Source organism: Chamaea fasciata, unplaced genomic scaffold (assembly GCF_029207755.1).
Source record: "Chamaea fasciata isolate MVZ Bird 193981 ecotype frontalis unplaced genomic scaffold, bChaFas1.0.hap1 SCAF_1, whole genome shotgun sequence".
NCBI classification, from domain to species: domain Eukaryota; kingdom Metazoa; phylum Chordata; class Aves; order Passeriformes; family Sylviidae; genus Chamaea; species Chamaea fasciata.
Genome location: NW_027094086.1, coordinates 138,716,042 through 138,741,262, shown reverse-complemented (window position 1 = coordinate 138,741,262; position 25,221 = coordinate 138,716,042). Strand labels below are relative to the sequence as shown.

Sequence of the window (25,221 nt, the reverse complement as noted above, 5' to 3'; positions counted from 1 at the left end):
TCAAGTAAAAGCCATGACACAAAAAACCCCAGACACAAACTGAAGTTTCAAAGCAGATAGATGCTACATTGATACAGTTATGGGAGAGAAGGAAAGGAAGAAAAGATACTTGTCAGACTGCCTGTATTTATATCTGCAAAACAAGACACTGAAGAAAAAAACCAGCATGAAGTTTGAGATACCAACCCTCTTAGTCTCCTCCTAAGAAATCTACACCTGTAGGGATGGTTCAAACAATCCTACCACTTTACCTCAGAACCTGAGATTTTAAAAGACCCAGTTACAGGCTGAATTCCTACAGGATGCCTACTCTGCCTTCCACCAGTCCCCCTACCTTATTACAACAGTGCAAACCTATTCCTGTTCTAACATAAATCTATTCATTCCCATAAAAGAAGTCGAAAGGACTGTAAAACAACACTGTTCAGCATGAACACTAAAAGATGGAACAACTTCAGCTATAACTTCGTACAGTGGCAGAGATTTAACTAGAAGTATCTATTTGTTAAAGCACCATTCTTCAGTTCTTGTCTGTGCTGCCCCCCACAGACACTTCACTCTTTAAGTACTGAAGGCATCCTGTGGTTAGTGAGCACTCTGAATATTGAGGACATAGCAAAATCCAAGATGTGCAAGAAACCTTCAAGAAGGCAACTACTACTATACAGGAAGAAGAAGAAGGGAATAAGAAAAGATATTTTTGTGTCTGAGTTGCTCAGCTACACAATTGATTCTTCCTTGATCTGAAACAACTAGCAATCACTCTACTCACATTGAACTCAAGGCCCTGAAAACTTCACTGCTATTAAAAAAATAAATTTAAAAAAAAATCAGTCCTTCACAGATACATCTCAATTCAAAGCTTCAAACCAGCTTTTCCCATTATTAAACCTCCCCACTACAATGCCTCAGTCTCATTTATGATCACTGCTGCAGTACAGAAGCACTATTTAAGTAATCAACAGAAATTAATATCTTAAGTCAAAAGCTAGTTGTGACAACCTATAACAGCACATGCAACTGACCTAGAGAAAACAGCATAACCTCATTGCTGTTTCCTAACAACATTCTGAGACAGCATATAGATTGCAAGAAGCTCATTCCTTTCCCAGCAGGAGATACAAGAAACCTGACTTGAAGGGAGGTACATGGGGCAGGGGGATGGCAGGTAGCCTGTTCCCCAGCTGAACTAAGATACCAGTCTGTAAGTCCCAGAGAATTGAAGATTAGATGGTTAGAGAAAGTTCTTGACAGGTAACATCTTCAAGATGTAGCTTTTAGCACTCAGGAATATCAACCACTGTTATTATCTTCGGAGAGAACTCACTGAAGGAGTTTTAACAGTGAAAGCGCATGAAACAGTTTTTTGACAGGTAGAGGCAAAAACAGCATTAAGGTGAGACACAGCTCCCAGACAGTAAAACCTAGATTCAGGCATTTTTACATCAACTAGCTGCTTAAGTTCCCACTATAATCAATGGTATATTCTACTCATCCTAAAGCAGACACCTATGTTCAGTCAGCTGAGCCGTTCTTCAGGTCCACTGGCTAAGTCTCTGCAGACTATAAGGGGAGCACAGGCAATGAGCTCACACTCTGGCATCTAAATTTAGGTGCCCAAGACTGTGAACCAACCCTACAATTTACACAGCCGAAGTACATAGGCATGCTGATAGGCCAAACATACACATGCTGTAGGCAACCCCTGGGACAACAGTCCTTTAAAAAACCTTTTCTGAAAAAGGACGTAGGAGAAAAGAGAAGGCAATAAGAAAGCCTGCTAACAGAACAAGCTGAATTCCTGAACTATGTTCCATAAAAGTTTCAGTCTGCATGAAAAGAAAATAGTTTCTAGATATACATAAGGAGGAAATTATTCTGCCGTACAAAAATTGTCTTTAAAAATAGCAACACATCTGAATGACTTTCAGCACACAACTGCTTAGGGAAAACATCCCTCATTCATGAGCTGTGGGGAAGGGCTGACACGGATGTATCTTTTTATTATAGTTGTGTCACATTTTTCCCAGTTGCCACACATGCGTACATAGCACTGGATTTACAAACTAGAAAATTAAATAAAGGTCGAGTGAAAGAAAATAACATATTCTAAACTGAGCAAAACCCCAAACAAAAAAGGAAAATCCCACACCAGAAAGCTCCTACAACACAGAAGCTAGAATTTGAGTTAGGGCATGCTCAGACACTGCAATAAGACAACAAAGCACCACTTCCCTGAATTGCTGTAAATTGACCACTTGTTCTTAATCTCTCCCAATTGTGAGATAACAGATCCACTTGTTGACAGAGCCACAGATTGCATCAATTGGTTGTCCATAGAATAACACTGGGACCACTTGTTTGACAATTATGCAGGCTAACATCCCTCTCTCTCTCAGTCCCTCAGTATCACAGTTAGAGGAAAGGACAGAAGAGTGAAAGCAGGGAAAGCACAGACTACATTCTTAACCCTTGAGATGCCAACACTTGGCCTACTGAGGGGTTCGTCTACATTCGGCTTTTTTGGCGAACAGGATTCTCCAGGGCAGACTGTGAGTGAAACCTCTATCCACAATTCATTAATTCTTTCTCTCCTTTGGCCTTGCCTGTCTCCTTGACCAGGAACAATTTTCAGTCAAGAAATCAAGATATTAAAGCATAGATTCAAGCAGCAGTCACATGAAGACTTGAGCAAAATATTGCTGGAAATAACATGACAGTGATTCTGCATTATTCTGCTGTCTTCAAGTCTGACAAAAGCTGTTCTTTCCTCACTTTTACTTTTTCAACATGACCAACAGACCTAACATTTTTGCTAAACCTTTACTTGACAGGAAATTATTTCCTTCATCTAATACTTTGTCAAGTAATCCCAAGTAGCCTCTGCTATTTTGCCTGAGGATCTGAATTTGTAATTATTTTGATTGTCTTGCATCCTCTCTTAGCTACTAGGACAGGACTGGCTTCAAGAAATAAACCAACCAACAAATAAAAATCCCGGCAAACAATTCCACACCACTAGCAGTGCGGAGCTGTTAGCTTTTTTCAGTCTTTAGTAGTTGCTACTTAAATAGGATCAGAGCCATTTTTAAATGAGCAGGTGAAGTAACTTTTAATTTTCCTTTTGGAGCAAAGCATTCTAAAACATAACCAAATGACAGTAGTTAGCTGAAGTTCAAAGCAAAACAAAAGCCTTGGGGCTTGTCAGTAGCCAGACATTCAAGAAGACTCAACTGTTCCCAGACAGAAAGAAACCTGGAGACAAACCCACCACTCTCCATTTTGAGAATAGGACCATTCACATGTTCAACACATTACAATGTTTAAGAGCTCAAAGCCAGAGCAGGAAGGTAGAACACAGATTTCAGTCCAGTTTGAAGGAATGCTTTATGCCAATGGGCTCCAGGCCTCAGAAGAAAGACTTCCCAAATTAGCAAGAAGACTCTGCAGCAGCATGGCAAGTTGAAGGGGCAGATGAGCTGAAGGACACCCACATGGCAGGCCTCTGGTCAGCTGTTCTGCCAGGAACTGGGGCTTTGGATGCACTTCTGTCTGTGCCTTTATGGTCTCAACTATTCAAATTAGCCTTTAAGGCACATTAGAGTTATTTATTTCCCCAGGCACTTGCGCTTGGGACAGTAAGAGAAACGTAAAATCCAACAAGTTTACATTCCTGAATTGTCAGCTGTTGGTATTACTGAAGTATATAGCTGTCTCCTTGAACTAGACTGCATTTGAGATCAACTGTGAAATCAGATCAGCTTTGCAACTAGATACAAAACAGCAGGTTTGTTTCCTCCAGCACTGCTTCTCCAGTTCAGCCTTTCACTTCACAGCTGGTAGAGATGCTTCTCCAAATCCCACCCTCACACGACTAGACCCAAAAGAACCCCAAGAGAATGTACCAGGCTTGGAAACCAATGGAGAAGCTGTGGGAGCATTAGTTACTAGAAAACATCCCTTAACATTTCAAGTTTGAAACAGTCTGGAAACAGAGAACATAAAGAAAATAGAAACTCTTACACAGCAGTAGTTTCATAGCCTGACAGAAGAGGAGGCAGGCTGAAATAAAAGTTGTTTTTACATAATGTGTAAGTAGCATTTTAAGAGCAGAAGGTTTGATATACCAATTTAAAAACTTGAAACTGCAAAAGTGAACATTCGACTCTTGCCTTTTCATTCTCATTAATACAAGCACAGGATTTTCTGGTATTATTTACAAGTACCCAAGATTAGTAGATGAGAGCTCATAAAAAGCTCTGAAAAACACATATCAGTTTCACTCACCTATGGTTCAAGTGTTCAGAGTTTTCTTATACTGAGAAACAGAAAGCATTGTGGCATATTTTGTAACTTACTAGTTTAGAGCCTGCAACAGCAAGGGGTTTTAAGATGCAAGCTCTTGCTGTCATTAATATTATACAATTGAACTAAACATGCCACAAAGAACACTACAGGCAGATTTGCAGGCTCCTAAATGCAGGCTAGTGACACTCAGGTATGAAAGTGCGACATCCAAACCAAGGCAGGTAGCGATAGGATACATAGTCAGGGCAGCATCCAAGCAAAAAAAAGCACACCATGCTGCTCAGCCTGATTTTCTGAGCAAAATTATGTTGGTAGTGTCAAACAAAGGCACTAAACATATTCCTTAAAGCAGCAAGAGATGATGAAATATCTTCTGCCCTCCTGCCACTGGCTACTGCCTCCATAACCCAGACAGACAACACAGGTATAGGTCCAGGCCTCCACTACTTTTTAAAATTATTCTACTGGGCTGAAGTCTTTTAGTTCCAACTCATGCGCATGGCGGTGACCTGTGAAGCTGAGTACACCTTCCAGTGCTTCTGGGAGGAAAGCAGGAGCCAGCTCTGGGTGTTCATGTCCAGAGACAGCGTGGCAGCTGCTTGTCTTCAGCCATCCCCTGCTTGCCTGGGTCAGGCAAGAGAAGCAGAGTCCTGCTCTCCCCAGAGCACTCGTTCTCCCCTCTTCTAAAATGGACTGAAATAACACAATTCTCCTTAAAAAAAAAAAAAAATTAAAGCCCCCCAAAACATCCAGCTTAAAAGCAATTCTTTGTGCAAAAGTGTTTTAAATCTGAAAATTGGGTGCTGAGTGAAGCATATTTGTTTTCAAGCAGAATGAACAGGTTTCTAAGTATTTATCCTCTACACTAAGAAAAGAGAAAGTAAACAATGAAAAAACATGGAAGAAGTTGAAGAGAACTGCTGAGGACATCGAGCTTCAAAGTTCAGTTCAAAAACTAAAGAAGTACACTCACAATTTCACAATTACTCCCTAGGTTTAGTTATATATATCAAAAAGACAGATCTCCTTGATATGTAATGTGCTGTAAATCTCTGAAGTTAATGAGGGTGAGTTATTTCCTAGTTAGGAAACCTTTAAAACACAAGGGAACAGACTCTTTCCTTAAAAATACATTTTTCAAAATTTAATTAAAAAGCCAACAGAAAAAAACCTCAAACGAGTGCGCATGTTAAGGTGGAAAACACTGGACAAAGCATCAGACTTGGAAGAGCTCACCCTATGAGGTGCACAGGGTTCAGAGACACATTAAGTTGTTTCAGGGAAAGCCTCAGAAGGTGCAGGGTACACAAGCTGAAAACCCCCAAGTCAGAGAGAAATTTCCCATAAGCCTCGTGTGAAAGGCTGCCTCCTTATCCTCCAGTCGTTGAATAGTGCTTTTCTTCTGAAACAAAGTGTATGAGGTACAGCGAACAAACTGTAAAGGTAACTAGGCCTTTTGTCATATAGTTCCTCCACCCACTCGTACTTTACCGCACAATGGCTCGTTTACAGATTCAGACCACTCCAGCTCCACACAGAAACAATCCTGTATTGTGAAGTGAATCTACCAGAGGAGTAAAATCTAAAAATACTGCAGAAAGTCTATAACAATCATTTTGTAGAACTCTACGGTTCTTCCCTTAGAGACAAAGGCTTTCCCAATTTGAATGGGTAATAACAGACTTAGTCACTCCTTACTTGAGTGTGACTCAAGTAATAGCCTGTAAAAGCAAAAAATACATATGTACCATATGAAGCTATCTCTTAAAAATAATAATAATAAAAAAATTGCACTGAAGCAAAAGTAGTTGTAATGTGAAAACCCATGTTACTTCCTCTCTCATGTCCACCGGGGAGAACAAAGCACTTCGTAGCACAGAGCCGTTCCTGCATGTGCTACTCAGGACAAGCTATAGGTGCTTGTTTACACTAGTGGGTAGGTGCAGCAGCTACAGAATAGTGATGGGCAGAAAAACTAGCAAAGTACATGCATCAACCAGCAATCTGCCTAGTCAGCCGTACATGAACACAAGTAAATCATGGGAGAGCAGTCAGGCTGCTGGGAAAGTCTGGAAGAAAGGATGGATAGTCTACCTACACTCTACTCGTACTTTCACCTCACGGAGAATAGTAACTCCATCCCCCACAAGCCGCTATAATAGAATAAAGATAAACGCAGGGATTATGCCAAGTTGACCCCAGGCTTTGTTCTTTCCCTCCAAGCATATTCAGTGAAAAGGTCTAAACACACATCTGATTTGACAAGCATTCAGATTCACAAAGAACGTGGTGAAAGTGAAATCATACTTGGGGCATTCATGGGTCCCTATGTCAAAGGTCATTCAGCAGTGTTTCAGCTGCTGCTTGCTAGGATTTGAAATGAACTAGTTTAAACCCCCATTGTCACAAACACTGACATACAGTTTATGCCAGCCAAATATGTCACAGCATGTTTAGCAAAATTTAGCTCAGAGATAATATAATTTTTGCACAAACATTTAATCCTCACAATTGGCACTATCTCATCTGGAAAAGATGGATAATTTTCCTTTTTAGCCAGATACATGTCAACTCACATAACTCAGCTGCAGAATATTGAATTATTACCAGGAAGAAGGTCTGACCAAGCCATTTATATCCTTCCTTCTTTACATAAAAAAAACAAACCCACAGCTTCTTCTACCTAACTAGAAGTTAAATAGTTGCTTCAAACTGGGAAAAAAATTCACATTTAAATCACTTAGCTAAACCAGAGACCTCAAAAAGCTTTATCAAATAACTTTTCATTGATTTTCTTAGTTTCTCAAATATTATTTGAGTTTTCCAGCTACCATTAAGGATATTTAAAGAAGGAACACCAGAAACTAACTTGAAACAGTAGCGGGCTGGGAAGCTTCAGGGCTACTAAAAGTGGGGGAGCAGCAACTGAAAACCTGCTGAGAAATAACAACAGTGAACGAAAACAAATGTATTCTCCCAAAGCCTTTGTGAAGCTCGCTCTCAGCTCCAGGCAGCACAGTGGCAAGCCCAGCTGTCGATTCAGCAAGCTGCAAGACTGTCACTCCAAAACAGGTCACAGTTCAGCAAGCAAGTTGTTATTTGTTTTTACTGCCGACGAAGAGGTCTACACCCTAAAAACTGGCGTTTCTGAGGCAGTGTTTTCCTAGGAACAACTCTGTTTTCTTTATGTCTTACAAATAATACAGCATTTTGCTACCAGTAGACATCTTAACTAGAGAGAATATCAAACCTCACTTTATTACAGGAGGTGGCTTCACATAAGGATGCTGGCTCACCATAGCTGGCAATCAGACACATTTCTGTCACTTTGTCAGCAACCCAGACTCCCCCAAGCTGAAGAATAATGCACCAACATCTCCTACTGCTACCACCTCTAGCTCCTATGCCAAAGCACTGTGAGTGCATCTGCCAAAAGCAGCCTCTAATCCTCACGGTTTCCACCAAAGGCATACAATTTGGTAACAGCAGACACGGGACCGCCCTGCTGACTGCTTCTCAAGGCAACAGCAAGAGGGCTGTGTTTAGTGGGACACACACCATTAACTGACAGGAATTAGTTGCATTACATGCTCTCACCTCAAACACTAGGGCATCAATTTAACTAACCTTTGGGCAGGAGACAGTCTTTATTCTTTTGACAAATGGGGAAAAAACCATCTCTGAAGGAAGCACAAAATATGCTTGTTCTTTTTGACTAAGGAAATAGGCGCCCTGAATCCTGCAGATGTTCAGTATGACTTCTTCATCTACACCTTTCCCATATGAATAACTAAGATTCCATTAAAAGTAGAAGATTGACATGATCTCAAAGACTGAATATTTTGTTCCGGAGCCCTCAAGCCGAAATGGAAACCTACACGTAGGCTTTCCATGAGTGTCCCACTTGCAGAAATGGAGAAAAACAACAAAAATAACACTTCTAGAGGGTTTGAGACAGGAGAGATGACTAAAAAACACTTATTCTTTCTCACATGAGGATGACAACACAAGCATCACAAGGCAATGCAGGCCTCACTTCTCTCCAAATCCCTTCTGTCCCCCGCTGTGAACAAAGCACATTGCTTTCCTAATGCCTGGCAGGTTGTGTTCAAGATGGTACAGAAACCCCTCCTGTTCTATCATGCTGTGTAAGCAAACAGATTTGTCATGTTGGTGCAGTTGCTTACTAGTTTTAGAATATTTTGAGTTTTGTCGATGGCTGTGATGGCTACCAGACACTTCAGGAATCTGCGAGGTACAGAGAAAAAAGATTCAGTTAACAAAACTTTAAAAAGCTAAAAAAGAGACAGAATCAGAGGTATTGATTAGTCTCATCAATTAACACCCAAGGCAGTAATACCAACATGCTTTTGGCTGTATGATTTTCCAGAACATGATTATGATTCAGCATCAAAAGGAAATCTAAGGGCAAGCACACAAGTGAATGAACCTGAATGATTTTGAATACATTCTTCCTCCAAAACAGAACTTGACACTCCTTGTTCTCATACACTACAGATTGATCAGCTGAGGATTACATTTCAGTCTCTGCAAGTTACCCAAATTAAAGAGTTCCCAACTGTATCAGAGACTGTCTACTGAAGTACTCTGTAATAATCACATAGGTTTTACAAAACTGCATGATTTGCTCTAAGAAACCAAAACTACCTATTATTACAGCAGAGATAATCATAAGCTTTATTTAAGCTGAAAAATGTAGATTTGGCTTTTTCTGGTAGCATTTTTTCCCAACTCTAAAACATTCTTGCTTGGAAGAGGGGGAAGAATGGAGGGGAAAATACACTGTAGTTTTGCTCATCTTAAAATCTTGACGTTCTTGGACAGCTAGATAAGCATGATAGGATTCACCGTATTCAATACTTCATCCAGGAGCAAGAACATTGCACTGACTCATGTAATTTCTTTTAAGAACTACTCAATTCCAGAATAAGGGAAAAAACCCATGAGGCTTTCTAACATCTGTCTCCACAGCACATCTAAAAGACTCTTCTTCGTATTTGCTGGAGTCACCAAGATTCACACAGGGCCTACAACACATAGAAAAGGTGGCAATAAACAATATTTCACATACCCTAACTTGTCTACTGCAGGAACAAATCCATTCCACCTAAGAAAAACAGCAGACAGTTGAAAGACAGGTAAACTGCATGGTTCTAGACTGAAGCAGGAAGCAAGAGAAAAATCACCGTAAACCTGTGAGCTTCCACATCTTAATAGCACTGTGTTAGTCAAAGCTTAAGGCAAGGACTGGCCACTAGGATTCACAACAGGAAAACTGGGGGAAGGATACAATGTGAAGGATACAAGAAGGCACCTTCCAGGCCCCTATTTTCTAAGCATCTCATTTTGTGACAAGCACTGCACTCTTGTTTGCAAAAGGCCTTCTATAAATTCATAGTTTGTACATTAGATACTTTACAGAGGACACACTAAGCTCTTTCCACATCCTCCTCACTCCAATCAACAAACGACAACCTGTTTGCACAGCTTTAAAATACGTTGTAGTTTGAGTTAAATCTAGAAATAAATACTCTGAATTGGTTACCTTTTAAACCCAAAAAATATGGATTTACCAGTCTCTGCCCCATACCACTTCAGGCACTTCATAGCTCTGCAGCTGGTGCTTTTAATTATCACGTCCTAAACTCGGGATTCCAATCCTGCTGTACCAGTATTTGCCAACAAAAAATTACAGAGAGATCTCAAGCATCAAGCAAAAGGCTGTTATAACTGAGGGCTAATCCTGTTTATTAGTACAAGAACTGTATTTTACTAGTGTATTTTTAAATAGAGAACTTCAACCATACTAGTTAACCAAATGTTTATTCCCAAACTAACAGGTACTAGCAGGACACAAAGTTCTCAAAAATTCCTGGTTTTAGTGAATTTTTCTGAAAGGGACATTTAGAAACAGTGCACTGCTTGGTCAGACTGATATACCACATCACTTGTCACTAATTAAGACCAATCATTCAACTCCAGGAAGCAAGGACACTGGGTTCCACACACCCTATGCCATTCCTCAGTGGTATATATATTCCATCACAAGACTTCTTTTATGGATGTTTGGAATATATTAGGACAGATCCTTTCATATCTGCAAACTTTCCTCATTATATGGTGTTTGAGACAGCGATACCATCGTTCCACCTTAAACAACACAGAAAAACCACAAATAAAACTGTCCACCAAAAAATTATTTTTTTCTGTACCTAAATATTTTTAAAATAATGAGACCCCCATTTTCCACATCTTCTTCTGGTTATGTGAAGATGATCTTTCAACTGTTCTGCCACTCTGCTCTTCTGCAATTTCCCCTGTCTGTCCTTAAAACCAGCCATGGCACAATACTGTAGCCATGCCAGCCAGGTCAGTCGAAGGCAGTACCCTCCTCAGTCTGATGAGCAACTACGAAAATCCAATAAAAGACAAAACCAGGTCTAGATCTTTTTAGTCATAATCATAAATGCAGCTCTCCTAAGCTGCATTCATGTGCAACATACTGGTTTCAGGAGTGCCATTTAAGTCACAGATGTTGAAAGATTTGTAAAATATGTAGCTAACTCCTTGCCCCCCCAAGAGAGTTCACTTTCTTATTCTTACTCAGATGTCTTTACATCACTTAGCAGTGAATACATCTCCCTTTCCATCTGTGACTGCAGAAACTAGTGGCTTCCTACTGTAAACCACAGCAATCACATGGGGCAAGGAAAGAGGAGATGAGAAAAACCCCACAGATCTCTCTTAAACTAATCTGGAATGTATTTTATTTGTCACCAGTTACGTACTGCCCACTGCTAGAGATAGTTAAGCTTTAGTTTTATCACCAGCTTTCTCGCTAAGTAGCTACAGTCTTCACCACCATAAAAAGGTCGTGTGATTATAGAAACCATTCTGAATGCAAAACAAAAATGTATGTAAAGAGAATTAGTACTGATGTCAAGGGAGCAGCATTTGTGGAGCTCTATGGTATAATCAGTTTTGGTTGTTTCCTTTTTCTTGGGAGAGGGGGGAGGAAGCAATGGCTAGCAGACTTTATTGGAGGAGAGGAAGGGTGCAGAAATGTTTAGGAAGGGTTTTTGCTTAAGGCAAATCAATCCAAGACTGGGGAAAGTTGGTGTGTAACTTTGTAGCAAAAAGGGGATCTTCAAAGGACACAATCCTCACAACAAACAGTATTCGCATCCAGAACAGTCACAAGGAGACCTGGCAACAGCTAACAGAATGAGAAAAACAAAGCTTGTTCAAACAGTATTCCCATTTTATTTATTAAAAGTTGCAAATCATACATTTTGCTGCTAAAGCATAGATTTCCAGAGTCCACTTCACTTGTAACCACAGCAACAAATTGAACAGACTACAACAAGCAAGACAAACTACACCAAATGTCAGTTAAGAGGTTTGTTTAAGCATTTTAAAACAACTTCTCCACATTTCAAAAATACATCCATATTCCATGTATCAAATTGTTTTTATCCTGACTTGCCAGTTAGTTTGGAAGCTCAGACAGATCAGAAGCTGTCTTAATTTCCTGAGCAGATGCAAACCAGGAAGATCTTCCATTTAGCATAAATTAACATACTGCACATGATTTTTTTAATGGGGGAGATCACCTTTTAGAGCTTGAATGCCATAAAAACAAAGAAATCTTCTTGAAAGCTGAAACTGGAAGTTAGAAGTGCACAAGCAGCCACTACTGCTTTATGACACAGTAAACAGTAGACAATCAAGAGGGCTTTTTAAACACCAGATTCTTACAATGGGTAAGTATAGCTGTCAAAAAAACGCTTGGTAAGATTCCCCATTAGCTTTCCTGCTACTATGCTTCTGGACACAGCCTCATTTGTCAACCTGATCCAACTTTCTACAGCTTTATATTTCATGTCCTCCTCCAGCATCTGGATTTCCTGTGTCTCGGCCATGTTCCTGGTCCAATTTCCTTCAAATCTGTATTACCACATCTTCCAAAAGACTTAATAAAGCTAACACACTTCTGCAGGGCAGATTATGTAATCCTGTAACTAAGCAAAACATTAGAGATAAAAAAAATTGAAAAGAAAGGAAAAAAACCACGCACACCTGCATGATGAAAATGAAACTGAGCCATCATGCTGTTACTCCCTTCCTTCCCCCACACATCTACAGCAATCAGGAATAGCAAGTAGTACATCACCAATTTAGTTCATAAGTATTTTCCTGCTAGAAGAACCGTCAGCACTGCTCTGTAAAGCACCTAGGAATACTTTTGACAGTTGAAAAAAATTAAGTTTATTTTACACCCATTAACGTGATCATAAACCAAAGGCTACTCTCTCCATCTCCCTAGTACAGACATCTTCCATGGCAGGCTTGTCATTTTTTGCTTTATAATGGAGTCATTTTATTGTAGGCAAGAAGCCCCAGGCATTCTGTATAGCCCATTACTCTTTGCTGCCCACATTCAGATGGCTAATCTGCTATCAGCCAGGAGCTTGACAGACAAAAGGAAAAGGCAGGAAAACAGCACTTGCAGCTGCACATGCGCGCACACACACTTCAGCTACAAAGTGTTCCGACAGCAGACCCAAGAATGAACAAGACGCACATTGGATTGACAGTCCTACTTAAAACTGTGGCTGAAGGAAGACACATGAATTCTTTAAAGGTAGACAGGTTGGGGAAATACTTAAGGTATAAAAAGCTTAATTAGGATGCCTATTAAGATACATTAAGGGACAAACCTGGGAGATTCTATACAGCAAGAGAGCATCTTGGAACTTGAAAAGTCACAAACATTTTTGTTCTGAGAATTTGCTATATGAGACCTCCAAAATGCTTAAAAATATTGTCAAAGTCAGAAAGATTAAATAATAGCTAAATATAGGCAATTGTTAACTATTAGAACAAGACATTTTATAAGCTCTCAATTTCAGCACTGTTTTTTTACCAGCTCAAAAGAGAGAGTTCTTTTTTTGAGAGTACTCTTTTCTAAAAAGCTGTATATATTTTCTACATGCCAAAGTATTGTGACACCATACATATGAAAAAGCAAATGCAATGAAATGATTTGCATACAGTACTGCACAACAAGGAGTTTTTTAATTACTTTTTCCCGGCACATGACATAAATAAACCAAGGAGGCTTGCAACTTCATACTAAAACAAAGAAAATGCCCATATTTGCTGGAGTTCTTAACCACCTTACTTTATTTCACTTTTGAAGGAAAGCATCTGAGCACTGTCACAAGCAATACTGCCAAAAATATTTTTAAAGCATCAGATCCACAGACAACAGTTTGCACCAAACATCTCATAAGAATTTTCTGTCAAGATCATAAACCTCTGCCACATCTCATGATTTTTATTCAACCAAGTCTATTTGTATCCTTTACAGTTGGAAAGCTAAAATTCTCCTTTTGTGAACTGGCTTAGTTCACAGAAACAGAAAATCTGCCACTAGGTCTATTCACTCACGGTGAGGTAAAAGCCAGGCTCATCTTTTTAACGTGTCAGTCTCCATCATGCACCTACCACATGAAGTATGCAGGAGTGATTAATCACGTGGTGACACAGAGAGAACCGTGGTACGTTATACTGCGTGACATGTCACTGGAACTATTTCTCTTTCCCTATGCCACAACTACCAATTAAATTACGCTTCTCATTTCTAAGGTATTATTTCACTTTTGTTCAGAAAGTCTCCCTGCATTTTGATTGCACTATAGAACCAATTCTATCTTCCAATATTTGCTCAAAATCATATTCAGTGTTCCAGAAATAGAGTACATCTGTCAATTCCAAATCTGGAAAATGTACAAGGTAAGCCTTACCATGAAGGGCAGAAGTAGTCAGAATAGTCTGTTCCATAGAATTAGTCCCTGTGGTTTCACTATCTTTACAACTCTTATGAACAGAAGTCTACCTTGTGTTACTACTGGAAGCATTCAAGCCAGTCTAATAGATTAAATTATTGGATATAACTACAGATATATATAGAGATAGATGTAGATATATATATGTCTACAAAACAAATCCGTACTGGAAATGCAAATTTACTTTCAGCACTCAGTAGCTAGAATGTATCAAAATAGGTTGTTATAACAAGCCATCCAACAATCTGCTCCTATCTAAAGTTTAAAGTTGGCAAGAATACTGTTTTCTTGTTGCCTTTCAGACCTGGAAGTTCCGAAATCCCCTGCTGAGCCTTGTCCTGCAGGTTGAGTACTTGCCTCCTTCTGCAGCCATCTGCAGCACCTCCTCAACAGCAGCACATCTCCAACAGCACTCTGCAACCTTATCTTCCTCTCCCACATGTACAAGGTAAGAAGGGGAAAAAAAAAATACTACATTTGCATATGTAATTATGGTGCAGCTCAGCAGTGAGCAGAAAATTACTGGAAGTTGAGAACAGATATGCCTGATGACCACACCTTAGTATTTCAAATGAAAATGCTTAGCAAGGAAGGGGAAGGGACAGCAGCAGGGAAGGAAGCCAGTCATTTCAGCTCCAAATCTGCTTCAAAGTCCTTATTTACCACCTCATGCTCTTTACCAGGCAAACTGTACCTAGGTCCTTCCTGTGAACAATAGCATAAGAATGAATCCAGTAGTGTGTGACTGGTTCTATTTTGCTTGACTTAACCAAATAAGCTGTGCCAGGAATACTATGAAGAAAAGGAAAGGCTATGGAAAGACATAAACAAAACAGGATGGAAGATAAAACAGGTTACAGATTCTGAACTATATCTCCTTTTCCAGTCTAAGACTTAACATGACTTACAGTAGCTTACAGGAACTTAAGAGAAATTATAAAATTGACTAGAAGGTGTGAAGAAGGATACATACCTGCAAGCACACACGGCAAAAATACCTCAAGGCATTAAGAAAAACTTTTTAAAGACAAGTGCGTCTTAGAAAAAAGGGACAACTCATCTCCCTGATGGTTCTAGGCATTAACAAAAATTACGTTAGCTGAGGTGAGAAGGAAAGCGTTAGGGAAACAAACAAAAAGCCCAACCTGCTTCTTAAGGGATCTACCAGTTCAACAAAAACCAACTTAAGTCTTGTAGTTAAGGCCCGATTTTTCTGTTCTTTAGTTTGCCCTTTTTCAGATGGAATAGATTCCCCCAGGCCTTTTACAAATCATGCCACATTTGTCATGTTTTGTAATATCATTTTGCTTTCTTCCATTTACACATCTGTGGATGGATGCCTACAAAATAGAACAGAAAATTGCCCTCACTGTCTGTCAGCTGCCTATCAAAGAGAATTGGGAAAGAGACATTTGCTGAAATAATGAAAACATTTTATATCACAATAACTGAATGTGGTCTCTAGCATCACTGGCCCAACTAGCATTTGATCCTAACAAGGACAGGCACACCACTTCATAGGTAAAAAAATTCTCTACCACATCAGATTCTTAACCCCTTTGCTTCAAGTGCTGTCCATGAAAATCACTCTCAGGATCATGGTGAATAGAAAGGTTTAAAACTCATTTATCTTCAACGATCTTGCCAGCTCCTCCAGTGTTCCTGATCTATCACTTGACCTGTGAGAAGCTAAAGAACTGAGGAGCTGCAGAAAGAGAGGATATCTACATCAAAAGAAGTACAGAATACTATGAAGTTAGTTGAGGAACAGTTGTTTCTTTTCCTTCTGATACGCTTCCATATCACAGAGAGTTCTTGGTGTTTAAAGAACTATTTTACATGTCCTTGTCCTTTACAAGAACTGCTACTCATATTCACAGATCCTAACAGAACAGGATGCAATGTCATCTCAGCACAGCAAAGAACTTCTTTCTGCTCTCTTTTTCAGTTATAATTAAGCACCCTACCACATCTCGAAGAATACATTCATCGTTAGACATGTTCATTTGCTTTACACAGTTTTCCAAAAATAGGATCAATGGCACACATTGAAGGGAGAGAAACAAGAAGGATGCTACCAAACATAAAGCAAATATTTGTAAGAAAACCAATAAAGGATGCCTGTTTTCAGGTTTTAACCTTTGGGTGACAGCAGCTGTTAACCAAACTGCTTTGAAACAACAGGGGTAATGTCCTCATATCAAGGAGATTGTGACAGCTGGGAATGACAGCTGAAAAGGAGAGAACTGAAACAGGCTGCTTTCAAACAGTACTGACTTCTCAAAAATGAGAAAGCATATTTTTAGTTAACTTCTGGTGCTCTGAAAAAGCATGTTAAAATAAAATATATAGTTACATTACAGTAATGGCATCTGAGACAATCAGAGTGAGGCAAAGTAGAAAAGACTCCTTTCATCTCTATTGTCCCTTATGGGGACAAATGTACAAGTCTAAAGAAACCTGGTTAATGTGTTCAGCACTACCCAACTGAAACACCTGAATCCTGCCTCACTGCTCCACACACAGATAAAAATTTAACAAGTTTCTTCTTTCTATTCTACCATCACCTGTCCTCCTAACACATGAATGTAAACTGCCAGGTACTCACACAAGGAATTGCATGTATAGGCCAAGACACAGGAAGACTCAATACATACATTTTTACTGCCTGAAAGGTGCTTACATACTGTGTGATGGAAGTAGTATTTTTCTCAGGAGTACTGAAATAGATTTATAAAGCTATGCTGCATTTAAACTGGAGTTGGTATTTTATCCATCAAGTCTCGCTGCTCTTGACTGGGCTTCCCATTCTCCTTGACTGTCACTCAGGAGTATTACTTATGTATGCAAGAAAGAGATAAATAGATTATTAAATAAACAAACTGTAGCTCAGTAGGAAAAATGAAAGCAACTCTAGTCTTTCCTTAAAAGAAATGGTCACAAAGACTAGAAAGTTGCAACTGTGAAGAGTTTTTTAAAACGTCAAGTTTTTGTTTCTCTTTCCAACAACAATAAAATAAGATGCAAGGAACTGGACAACCAGAAAAGCAAACCAAGACTGAGAAATACATGAGCACATAATAATTAGTTTAAAAAATCAACTCAGAGTATTAGAAGCAATGGCTTATAAAAGGTTTAAAAAACTTGCCAACATAACATGGAAATAGAAAGCATTACAAAACAATACACTCATGAAACCCCCTACACAACTCAACAACAATTCCAGTATTTCAAGGCATCACCCAGCCAACTGAGGTCAAAGCTATTTACTGCTGCAATCTTCTCATGCAGCAGCCAAATACATTCCTCCCTGGAAAAACAGCAAGGTGCATCAGAAATCAGGTATCAGACTTTCTGTGAGAAGCAGTCCCATGCCTATTCCACTGTCCCTCCTTCCCCATACATGCTTTGCCTCACCCATCCAGCACTCATGCATACAACCCTCTGCTCCCCAACCTTTGCTTGGGGGTTTGTTCATTTTTTTTTTTTCTTTTTTTAACTCCTAAAGACTTCAAACAGCATTTCCCTCAGCAGGAAAGAATCCCTACCCAAACTGATGTACTGCAGTGTCTCATGACTGGAGCTAACCACACAACTTCACAAATGAAGATATGAGAACACTCTTCACACCCACCTTTGCCTCAGGCTGCCCAGGCAGGAGCAGCACCCACCTGCACCCACAGCCACTTCCCACACAGCTCCACCTGTGACAAGCAGCTGTGGTGGTAAAACCTAGACTTGCATGTGTTTGTCCCAGACAAGATGACTTACCAGGCCTGGCACTTATTTACTCATTTCTGGGAAATTGCTGTTTTGAGGAAGACTTATGCTTTTTTACTTATTTATCATTTTCAAATATTAGAAATACCAGTAATACACTGAGACTCTTCTTTAGTCATTACTGTCACAACAAAACCAACATCTGATGAAATAATTTCTGCCCAGATGTTAAACTCCAAGGAAAGAGCCCCCTTAAAACCCTCCACATCCCAGCAGGGGTGTTGATGTTAACAGTGTAGTCTTTAACTAATTCCCTCCTGATGTGATTTATTTTTGTCTACCCTTGCATCACTGAACTTAAGATTTGGGAATACAAAACACACCAGAAAACATTCCACTTCTCTGGCACATCATTACATAGACTAAGAAGACAGGAAACATCACCAGTGAAATATCTTAATACCATCTAAAAATGGCTAAAGACAAAACTGAGTTTTGCATCTTGCCACTTGTTTGCTAAAAGCAAAAATATTCCAATAAACATAAAAGAACTTAAATAATTAAGCCGAAAGGAACAGTAACTACCAAATTACAAAACTATTCTTTCCCTTTAAGGCTCTCGATCAAGCCAAATTCAAGGGTAGTCCTGAGGATTAAAAATGGATTGAGACTCAGTCTTGCTATGGACTTCCTGTATGACCTTGGGTAAGTCACTTGAGAATTCAGTTCTCAAAAATAACAGGCCTATTACAGCGGCCATTATGAAGCACCAATGTTTCTGAGACCACAAATGAACGGCAGGGTTCTGCTTAGTTGCCCAAAACAGAAAAGTTCCTATGTGTGAGTCCTCTTGAAAAATATAGGTAACAGCCACCAAAAACAGGAATATTGATGTTAATCAGCTGAAAGTTAATCTGGAACTCTGTAATACAGTATGAATGCTTACAGAAAAACAGAGTAATTTTTTTGTTGTCAATCTCTAGTTTTGGGTATTTGAAACCTACCATGAGTAGAATCCTTATGATTTCCAGAGATGTCGAATGTACTGTTAAAGAGTGGGTTTACAGTTGACAAAGCACACCTACTTCAATCAGCTTGCAATATCAATTAATTACATGTTTTTGAAGTGACTACAAACTGCTAATGACTTGAGAGCAATAAGCTTATATTTTTGGTAAATAATAATGACTGAATTTAGAAGCAGGGATGCTTAAGAGGCATTTGGCCAGATAATGCAGTTCCAGCAGTTTCTCTGCAATAGAGAGCAGTCGACCAAAAATCACATTAAAAAAAAACCACAAAACAACCCAACAAGCAAAAAACCTACAACACAAGTTTCACAGAAGTTAACTTTATTTCTTTGCCATCATAATACAGAGTCCCACACGCGTTAAAAATGTCTGCCACTCCTCACTGGCATTTCAAACTCTATTAAAACAGATGTTTCCACATGAGGAAAGGCATTACAGTGATATTTTGACTTCAGAGTACTTCAGCCTCTCCTCCCAGCACTGGAAAACTTCTATAAGAAGAAATTACAGGTTAATACCACAACTGGAGTCTCAGTGGGGAAGGATGCAGGGAACAGCTATAGAACCCCTTCTTCGTGCTCTGCGCACAGAGGAGAGCAAGGGCCCAACCAAAGTCAGTAACACCAATTAACAGGACCTGTCACAAAGCCCAAAGTCCACAGAAATCCTTCCCCATTGAGTCTATCTGATGTAACTAAAAATATTCAACAGAAAATCTGGACTGAATTCAAGGAAGTCAAATCCTCAGACTTCTAACTAAAAAAACTGAGTGATTCCTAGGGGTGAGAAGCCCATGTCAGAAGGAAAGTTTCATCCTCCTGCTTTTAGCAGCACACATGCAGAGCCCTACAAGCTAGGCAAAATGTTTCAGAAAACAAATTACCTTAAAAAAAAGCTAACTACTGCCTCAGGTAGTTAATTACCTTAAGACACCCTGTTTCACAACTGTTAAAATAACACACTGATTGCTGACAGAGAAACAAAGAGATAGTGACCTTTTAACAGAACTCACATTATATTTCACAAGCTAACATTAAAACAGAAGTACTACTTGTCTATAAGAGAGAAGGTTTCCTTGGTCTCAAACAGTTAATTTAGTTGTCCATGTAGACCTGTTCACTGTGCCTGGAATTTTAACTCAGACTACATTCCACAAATCCCAAATTTCAAATTTAAATTAACACTAAAGTGAAAACATGATAGCTAGCAAAAAAGAAAGGCAAGGGGGCAAGAGAAGACAGGCACAACCAAGAATGTTGTATCCCAAGTGTCACTAACACCTGACATCCTGCCAGCAGTTAACACCTTGGAGCTAAAAGAAATATGCTTTTGCCATATTCAAAGGGACTTACAGTCTTAGTACAGTTCTTGGCTTGGTAGCAAAACTTTATACAAAATTGTTATCTAATAGAAATAAAAAGAGAAGAGCATCAACTGCAAAGCAACCGAAATAGCACTCTAACAAGTCAATCTACATAACCTTTTAGTAATGAACTCACTGTGACCAAGACTGGCTAATACCTTCTCTTCACATGTACCAGACAGCATACAGAATTTACTCAGATTCATGTGTTCTTTTTTACCATTAAATATGCATCTGAAAACCTGAATGCATGCTTGCATTATTTTCAGAACATTTATACTTAAGGTTGATATCTTTTTACACTCTAGGAAGGAAAGTTTTAAATATTTTGTTTGTTTTACTTATCTCACAGCATTGCTGAAGAACAAGATTTATCAGTTTCAGTTCTGCTGTTTAATAAGACAATCCCATAACATACATGAGAGAAGCTAAGAAAGCAACTAATCCTGGCTGCAAACTAACTCAGAATAAGAAAACCTCTGCTGATACTGAATCTATTTGAAGTCTGCACAGGAGTCTCACAAGAGTGCGGCTATGCGGATCACCGGCAAAAAATACCCAAACCGTGTCTCTCTTTCCTCCTCTTCGTTCATCTATCAAAAGAGGGGGAGAAGGGGAAAAAGTAGACAGGATGAGAGACTCCCAACCAGCGCTGTGTTTCTGCTGTATCACAGTATCTCAACAATTCGTAAAGTGCCCTGCTGTAGCAGATGTTTTTGTGTATTGGCCAGAACTAAGGACAATGACACAGGATAGTTTTCTTCAGGTAGGAAGTGCCAGATTTCCTTGCAAGTGAGGCTTTAATGGCAGCACCAATAGGCTCTTTGCTGATCTCCTGTAGGCAGCAATAAACAAGGTAGGAAAGGAACCAGCTCTAGAGTTAAGAAGATAAGACTGTCTTTCCAGCTAGACTTAAAGCACCAGGATGGCTCCCAAACACAGAGAGAAAGCGGGGGGGGGGGGGGGGGGGGGGAAGAAAAAAAAACAAAAAACAAAAAACAAACAAACCCAAAAACCCCAAAAGTTTACAGTGTAAGAATAGCTGTATTAAGTTTAAAAAGAGATAAAAAGAAAGAAAAGTTTACAGTATCATAACTCAGTGTCATAGCCCAGTATTATTAACTGGCACACTGGATGTCTAATGCAATCTCTCTGCAATAGTCTCCTATTCCGTGGGAAAGTGGAAAGGAAACAGCATAAAAATGCTTTTTTTTTAATGATGTTTATGCAAACAAGTCAGTTGCTTACGCATCTCCCCTATGCCCATTCCTCATTAACAGAAGACACATATAAGAACCAAGTACATTTAGAGACTCCGGGGGGGGTGGGGGGAGGGAGCCTCATTTATTTTAAAGGTTAAAGGGTTAACATTTTTTCTATGCATTTTCTTCAGTAAATATTTGCAAGTCAAACATAAACCCACTGCTGAGAAATCTCTATTATCCAGATTCTATTATCTAACCGATCCTGATGCTCCAATGCACAATGACTTAAGTTGGTTTTAATTCCTCAATAAAGGGAACCAAAACCAGCCTAAACCAAGACACACTACATTCTACATTGCAGAACTTGTTGATAAAGACTCAGAGGCTTTTTATAATAAAGTGGGCACAACAATGAAGTCCAAAAGTGATGAAGATGAAAAATACCTGGAATGATACCACATCTTATACACCTTTTGTTTTCTGCAAGTGATACACGCTACAGACAAAATGGTTTGTGCTAAACAGCCTTAAATCTGGTTTTCTAATATTAAGCACAAAGGAAAAACACTGACAGCAAGCGTGGTAAATAAATCCCTCCCTTGAGAATGAAAGCAGCAGACAGGAGGGGGCTGACATGCATGCAGGAGAAAACTAAACACCATCTTTTTTTTCTACCTGCACAAGTTGCCATTTGCTGCAGCAATCAAGGATCTTTTTTTCCCGTCGATTTCAAAAGCCAGGTTTTCAGAAAATTTCTCTCTCAAGTCATCTGTTGATATGCTTTAAGAGTACAGTATTCATATCACTGGATCTTTAAGAGAAAAATCCATTTTCTTTCCTGTTCAGGTAAACATGTTTACAGCTCCTGCACAGACGCTGGGTGGTTCAGACTCACATGTCACACATGTTGTCGTCAGCAACAAGAAAAGCCCCTTTCTCTGATCATCCACATTTTTAATAAGGTAAAGAGAAAAGCACTTTCCAAACTTACCTTTAGCACAGCCAAATCATGAGCTAAATATAAATATTTACACTAGGACAAGGAATTAATAACATGAGCGTGCAAACAAGAATACTTGCTAGAAAACGCATACAGCAAAAATAAGAAAACCCTTTTAAGTTCAACGCAATCAAACCAACCCGTTAGCCCCTGGAAAGGCCGTCATTTATCACCACGTTACGCCCCGAACAGTCAGGATTAGAGAGGTGAAGCACCGATCGTGACTCCGATCTGTTTCGGAGACCGTTCACTGCACATGAAAACATCTCAGATCGCAGGCGAAGCCTTCCTATCTGTGACCCTGCACAGGAAATGCCACATAAAACCTAAAATTGCCAAGGAGGGTTACAAAATTGCCTACTCTACATCCTATTCCGAAGAGTCGTGCTACGAGGACCGAACTACTTCTCCATTTTCCAGAAAATAAGTAGGGAGTGGGTGTTACGAGCCTTTATTCCCCCCGCCGTGTACCTTCCCATTGCATCTTAAAGTAACAGACGTACCAAAGGGGAAAAAAACACCACCCCACAGCAGCCCTTAAGTCTGAAATGTAAATGTAATTCCTTATATAGACTGCAGCAGCTGGTCACACACGCACGGAGAGCGGAGCGGGGGCCCCCGGCCAAACCGTTACCACCCATTATTATACAAACAGGTACCTCCGAAGCCAGAGGGAAGCGAAGAAACTTCGCCGCCCGCCCCCGCCGCCCGGGCGCAGCCCTCCCTTCCCCACCGGCCCGGCGGGGCGGCAGCGCGGCCGCGGGGCGCCGCCGGGCACCAACTCTCGGCGGGGCGGGGAGGCGCTGAGCGGGCGGGCGGGCGGGCGCGGAGCGGGGGCGCCGGCCCGGGGCGGCCGCGCTGCCCCCGCGCGAATCGCTGCCCGCTGCCGCGGCGGTGCCTCCCCCGCGTGTGCGCCCGGGTGTGCCCACTGGGGGACGGCCGGCGTCCCCCACCGCCGCCCCCCGAAAGGGGAGTGCCGGCCGGGGGCGAGAAGCCGGCCCGCTGCCGGGCGAACGGGGGGGAAACTCCGGCGGGCGGCAGAGGCGCTCCCGGGCGGACGGCGGGGCGATCCCGCCCGCGGGGCCGGGGGGAGGCCCCGCTCCGCCCGGGGTAGCGCGCAGGTAACAAGTTTCGGAGTTGGGGCTGCCGCGGCCGGGCGGGCGGCGGCCGCTCCCCCGCCGCTCCCCGCGGGGCTCGGCGTCCCCGCCGGGGCCGGAGGGCGGCGGCGCGGCCGGGGGCCCCCGAGCCCGCCGCCGGTGGCGGGGCGGTTGCGGGGCGTGAGGGGGAAGCAGCGTGTAACGGTCCCGGACAGCGGCGAAGTGCGGAGGCACCGCTAGGCGGAGGAGGGAGGCGGCGGCGAGGGAGGCTCCAGGTAGCGGATATAACGGTGCGGAGGGAGCCGCGCTCCCGGCGAGCCGCGGCGGGGGAATTACTTTGGCGCCCGCCCGACCTCCCCCCTGCGCGCTCGGGACGGCTGTGCCCGGCCCCCGCCCCGGCCCCGCCGCCGCCCCAGCGCGGCCGCGGCGCTGCCCCGCGGGTGACTGACCGTTGTTGCGGCGCGGGTTCGGCTGCTTCCTGCGCTTACACCTGGGGCCATCCGCCATGATCCGCTCGCTGGTGTCTAAATGCTCCAGTCACCTCCTCCCCCGCCCGCCCCCCTCACTCCCTCCCCTCCCCCCCGGACCTGGTTTACGACACTGGGTGGTTTTACTTTTACATCACCTTCCTACACCTAGTGCTCGCCCGGAACCTTGTTGCCACGGGAGACGGGTGCTTTACGGCAGCGCATTTGAACGGCGGCGGGGGAAAAGTTGCGCCCGCAGGTACCGGGAGCGGCGGCTCCGCCCGGGGGGGGCTCGGGCCCCCCGACCCCCGCGCCGGCGGCAGCGCGGGGGGACCCCCGCGGGGCGGGGCCGGGCTGGGGGTGTCGGCAGTCACCGGCCCCCGGGCGGCGCGGGAGGATCCCCGCGGGGCAGTCCCGCAGCGCCGCGCTGATGGGCCGGCCCGGCGCCCGCCCCGCTGCCAGGTGCGGCCCCCGGCAGCCGCCCCCAGGTGCGGCGGGGCTGTCCCGGCGCGGGGCCGCGCTCCCGGCCCGCAGTGCCCGCACCTGGCGGGGCGCGCAGCGCTGCGGGCGCGCCCGGGGCTCAGCGAGACCGGCGTCTGCTCCAACAGGGCTGAGCGAGAAGCAAACAGCTGGATCGTATTGACGCCGTTCCCACCGTACGTGAAATCTGCCGCACTCGGGCTTTCCTTAGTCATACTTCCCGGTTTTACCAAGAGGAGGAGAGGTATAAAATTCAGTGCCGTAAAAAATAAAAAGAAGGGAGCAATTTTTCACGGATAATTAATGAGCAACCTCTGTTGTGCTTAATGAACTTATTTAATGAATTAAAAATTAAAACCATCAAACACTTGTACTATTTATTTACTCTTGCTTTTCACTTCAGGCAATAAAATAATTTTGTAAGCTTGCCTCTAGGCTTCCTTATTTCTCTTTTTTTTTTTTTTTTCCTTATCCTGTCATGATTCTGTAGAATTTACAGTTCAGTGCTTCTGGGGAACTCTTTTTTCTAAAGAAATTAGATTTCAGTGAAAGCATTTCTCATAATGGGATACTTTCAATAAGAAATTGATACACTACAGAACTTGGGGCCTTCAGCTGTTCTACATTGTCACATTCCACGTGCTATTTATGAACATTCTGTAACAAGTCACCTTGTTT

General features: G+C 41.9%; 1 protein-coding gene and 1 long non-coding RNA gene across 4 annotated transcripts in view; one reads left to right on the top strand and one right to left on the bottom strand.

Moving 5' to 3' along the window:
- Positions 1-24,142, bottom strand: part of ZEB1 (zinc finger E-box binding homeobox 1) — a 123,110-nt gene extending 98,968 nt beyond the window's left edge. Inside the window, exon 1 of one of the 2 annotated variants that reach the window (XM_066199856.1) lies at positions 24,046-24,142. In XM_066199856.1, coding sequence (XP_066055953.1) covers positions 24,046-24,103 — 58 coding nt within the window. In that variant the 5' untranslated portion in view covers positions 24,104-24,142. Of the gene's footprint in view, positions 1-23,158; positions 23,250-24,045 lie in introns of those variants that run through there. The other variant, XM_066199864.1, reaches the window with a different exon arrangement.
- LOC136298840 (uncharacterized) lies at positions 23,081-24,970 on the top strand. Of its 2 annotated transcripts, none has more exons than XR_010723388.1 (3): positions 23,081-23,154; positions 24,236-24,322; positions 24,672-24,970. It is a non-coding gene; the product is annotated as an uncharacterized lncRNA (long non-coding RNA). The 2 variants fall into 2 exon arrangements; XR_010723387.1 differs by lacking the exon at positions 23,081-23,154 and adding an exon at positions 23,282-23,871.
- Positions 24,971-25,221: the final 251 nt, after the last annotated feature.